The 4,253-nt window shown below is 34.4% G+C and overlaps 1 protein-coding gene across 2 annotated transcripts in view; it reads right to left on the bottom strand.

Moving 5' to 3' along the window:
- Positions 1–424: 424 nt before the first annotated feature.
- Positions 425–4,253, bottom strand: part of hsd17b3 (hydroxysteroid (17-beta) dehydrogenase 3) — a 15,154-nt gene continuing 11,325 nt past the window's right edge. The window contains exons 6-11 of one of the 2 annotated variants that reach the window (XM_015395474.1): positions 3,495–3,539; positions 3,368–3,402; positions 3,152–3,233; positions 3,009–3,074; positions 2,781–2,930; positions 425–1,154 (exon numbers count right to left, since the gene is read on the bottom strand). In XM_015395474.1, the coding sequence (XP_015250960.1) occupies positions 1,041–1,154; positions 2,781–2,930; positions 3,009–3,074; positions 3,152–3,233; positions 3,368–3,402; positions 3,495–3,539 (492 nt within the window). In that variant the 3' untranslated portion in view covers positions 425–1,040. The remainder of the gene's footprint in view (positions 1,155–2,780; positions 2,931–3,008; positions 3,075–3,151; positions 3,234–3,367; positions 3,403–3,494; positions 3,540–4,253) is intronic. The other variant, XM_015395482.1, reaches the window with a different exon arrangement.

The raw sequence follows: 4,253 nt of genomic DNA, 5'->3' as shown, positions 1-4,253 counted from the left end.
ACCATCTCATGTGCACTTCTTATTCATTATTCCTCTGATATGCTGAGTATCTTCCCATAACATATAACAAATCATGGTGGGCTACCAAAAAAGCCTGGATTATACTTACGGTAGACCTAGTCCAGCCCTGCTGACATTCATTAATTATATTATGTTTATCTTCAGCTCCTTTATTCTCTCATTGAAAAGTTTATCAAATATTGTGGGTTTAAAGATCTTAGAGAAAACACCTTGCTCTCTTATTTGTCGGTGTTATGATTTTTTTTTCTCTGCTAGAAAATGATTTTTTTTTTTTTACTTTTTTTTCATTAATAAGACAGCACCAACGCAATGAAACATTATTCTTTAAGCAGATTTGAATCACTTTATATCCACATATAAAGAAAAAGTGAATAAGAGATAAATCTGTTGTCATTTTATTTTAAAGAACTTTATTCAACAAGGTTCAAAAATGGTATGGCATAAGTATCATGTACTAATATCAATATTTGCATATTTCATGCATTGTTACTCTAAACACTCAAAATGAGCCAGTGGGTGATGGGTTATATACTATGTCATATCCTACAGCTTGTGCGTTATACATTAAACTGGCATATGTGTGCTTAAAATGCTACATAGTAGAAGAATGATAAAAAAACAGGATTCAAAACAGAAATTCCAAAACATTTGTTCAATGAAACAGTATAGCTGCACATAAGTATGGCACATTTGAGTTATTTCAAAATAAAACTAACAGAGATCATTATATTCACTTATTTCATGTTCACAACATCCACCTGTTCCATAACTAAAACAGCATGGGAGTAAAGTAGAGAAAGTGGTGCCACGCTCAAAGGTCTCAGTCCTCAATGCAGCCACCATCGTTTCAAATCCAGACCAAGAGACCTTTGCTGAACCCCCCCCCCCCATCTCTATCCAACCTCCTTTCTCTCCCTCTACTGATGAATAAAAGCCACTAGAAAGCCAAAATAAAAAAAAGATGGATTTACAATCTTCATAGTTTCCTATTTCTACCTACCACTTCCATGTGTCTATTTTCATGTAGAACCATTTTCTTCCTGTTCTATTTTCTTTTCGATGTAGTTCTGTAACTTTTGCAGCACATACTCGGAATGGAGAACCTTAAGTGGAATAGAGTGCAGCAGCCAACCCTAAATGAACGACACAAACACATCTGTTAGGACCACTTAGTCTGCCAGCACCTTGTACAAACACTTTTTCAGGACATTTCTATCACAAAACCCCTTAGATTTTAATAGGTAATGCATAACTGTGAAGAGGAATGAAAATGATTCATGTGTTTCTCTAATTATTTGTAAAAAAAAAAAAGAAAAAAGAAACAGAGTAACTTTTTGACAAAAAAATATATTATTTTAGGAGTAGTTTACCTGCTCCATACTTGTTACTTTTACTTGAATAATATCTTTATAACATATCATATACTCTTACCTGAATTGTGATATTTAACATACAATCTTTGCCTACTCCCTCCAGTGTGAAAAAGACAAATATTTAATGTTTATGTGAAATGGGCTTACTTGAACCCACCATGACATTAGGGGCTCATGTTAATATACCGTAAGGAGTAAATATTGTCACTGAAGTCTCTGGTTTCAAACATTTTAAATATGTAAAAATGGTTAGAAGTGTTTTTTCTAAATTAGAATGTTTTGTTTTTTTTGCTGACAATCACCTGTTTTAATTGTTATATAATTGTCATTATAGTCTTTAAAACATCCGAATTTGCACATAAACTAGATACATGTTGATTTTTCAAACATTGGATGTTATGATTAGTTACTGAGTAATTGAGTAGCTGTTTAACAAAATATATTTTTTTTGTCTTGAACAATTTCTTGGATTGTTACATTTTACTCTTACTTGATTAAAAAAAATTTTCACATAGTATTAGTCTTACTTGAGTATAATTTTTGAGTATCTGCCTGCAAATTAAAGTCTTTATGGGCTTGTTCCACCTAGCTTAAAGATTTCAGCACATTCTTATTTTTTTGGAGTTGCACACATATTAAATTTCACATGATGGCCAAAATGTTTACTTCTGGTCATATCTGAACAGCATTTTCCAAATGTTTGTTGTGTGCATCACCTACAAGACGTCTAACAAGCTTTGTAAAAAACGTTTTCTGTTACCGTATGTACTATGGCTTTCATTGTGCCTCTGTTCCATAACTGGAGGACTTGTGGAATTTGGGGAAAGGAAACATTATCACCAGATTTTCCAACCTGGTTCAGGGATTTCTATAGCTCTTCCTGTGTAACCATAGCAGTTTTCTTATACTTTTTTTCACATTTCTCTTTTTAATTCTATGTGGCTGATGGTTGTATCATCTGACCAACATTTTGTCTGACCGTTCTGCTGTGTTATGTTTGGCTCTTGATCCTGTTTGTTCTCTAATGTTCTCCAATAAACATTTGAGGCCAACAGAGATCAGCCGGATTTATGCTCAGAAATGCATTGGATAAATGTTTACTTACAAAGTGGCTTTTTGGAGACAAATTATTTAGAAGTTTCCATGTAAAAATGTTCTAAACAACTTTGTGAGATTTTCAGATTTTTTTTTTTATACATGGAAGAGTGTATACAAATATAAACAATTATTCTAATTTTGCAAATACAGACTTCTTAATTTTACCTACACAAAAAAATCCATATAACATACATTGAAGACTCTGGTTGCATGTGGCAAAATGTGAAAAGTTCAAGGGGCTTTTACAGAGAATTTTAATTTGGTATCATGAGTAATTTGTGGTTTTACCAGGATTGTGTGACAGAGGCTGCCATGGGTTTTTTCTCCGGCTGTGAGGTACTGCAGGGATTTTTGTACAAAGTCTTCTGGCAGCAGAGTAACAATGTTGGCTTTCTGGAAATGTGCCATCCGAGTAGAGATCCCAAATGGAGCAACTGCCTAAAAAAAGGGTTTTTGGGAATCAGAGCAAATACTTTCTGATTAATTGTTATTCTAAGTCTTGGAGAAAGAGAGTACCTGTATGAGGATCCCTCTGTCCTTGTACTCTGCTTGAAGACCTTGAGAAAATCTTTCCACAAAGATCTGCATAACCCCAAATCAATTTCAAGTATTGTGAATGATCCAATTAGAAGACATGTTATTTTGATGAACAATTTTACCTTTGATGCAGCATAGAGGGTATACAGCGGGCAGGGGAAAGAAGCAATTCCTGAAGCAATGTTGATAATCACCCCTTTTCTCCTGCAGAGCCCAAATGAATGGATAAAATAAACAACTGCATACAGATTAGCGGGAAACTGGATAACTCTGAACAGCATTTTATATTATAACTCTGTTAAACATTACATCTAATGAAGAAAACATGGATAGGAGACCTGTTCTCCATGCCTGGGAGGATTATTTTGCACATCTAAAGACAGGAAATGAGAGTGTATGATGAGGCTCTGAGGATTATTGCAATAAGGTAAAAGTCACAGGCTTTTGTGTCCAAAGCATTCTTACCTTGCACAAAGTTTTCACATTGCAGTTTATCACGTTGGTTATCGCCTGAAAACACACAAAAACACTCAATTTGCATTAAATGAGTTGAAACTTCACTTTTAGAACAATTAATTCTGAAATCAACAGTTTTAGATTGTATTTTGAAACGGAGTGTGTCATAGCTTCCAACCTGAGGTGCAGCTCTAAAACAGTGGTATAAATAGCCATATAGTATTGTATATCACATGGGGGGGGGGGGGGGGATAATGCATTATTTCTATACATCCTTCAACAGTTTTTAAAAATATAATTTTTAGGTCATAAACAATTTTCATAATGTTTGTTGGAAGTTATGTTTCCAAAAAGCAGTTGTTCTTGCTCAGATGGGTGAACAATTAGTATGAGGAGCTTAGCACAATCAGCAGCTGTGCTAAATGAACCAAGGCAGAGCTGCTTCCTGTGATAAAATAACCAGCCTATTCTTTACTGAGAGCAGTATCATTGCGTTGGATTTGCACAGAATTCTCCTTACCGATAAGTTATAGGGCATCACCATGAGACTCATGAGAGACACAACAATGCAGAGGAGCTGAAGGCTTTTATTAGAAGCAACTTGAATCCCAACTTGAAACACAAGCTGATGCACTGGTCATGCATTAGAGTATAGTCAAAAGTCAAAAAGCCTTTATTGTCATTATATTCTGCAACGGATACAATGAGATTTGGCACTTCCATATCAGCTACCGTGAAATAAAAAAATAAAATAAAAAATATTTAAAT

This window comes from Cyprinodon variegatus, unplaced genomic scaffold (assembly GCF_000732505.1).
Source record: "Cyprinodon variegatus isolate N-32 unplaced genomic scaffold, C_variegatus-1.0 Scaffold26, whole genome shotgun sequence".
Taxonomy (NCBI): domain Eukaryota; kingdom Metazoa; phylum Chordata; class Actinopteri; order Cyprinodontiformes; family Cyprinodontidae; genus Cyprinodon; species Cyprinodon variegatus.
This window is presented reverse-complemented; position numbering and strand designations above follow the sequence as displayed.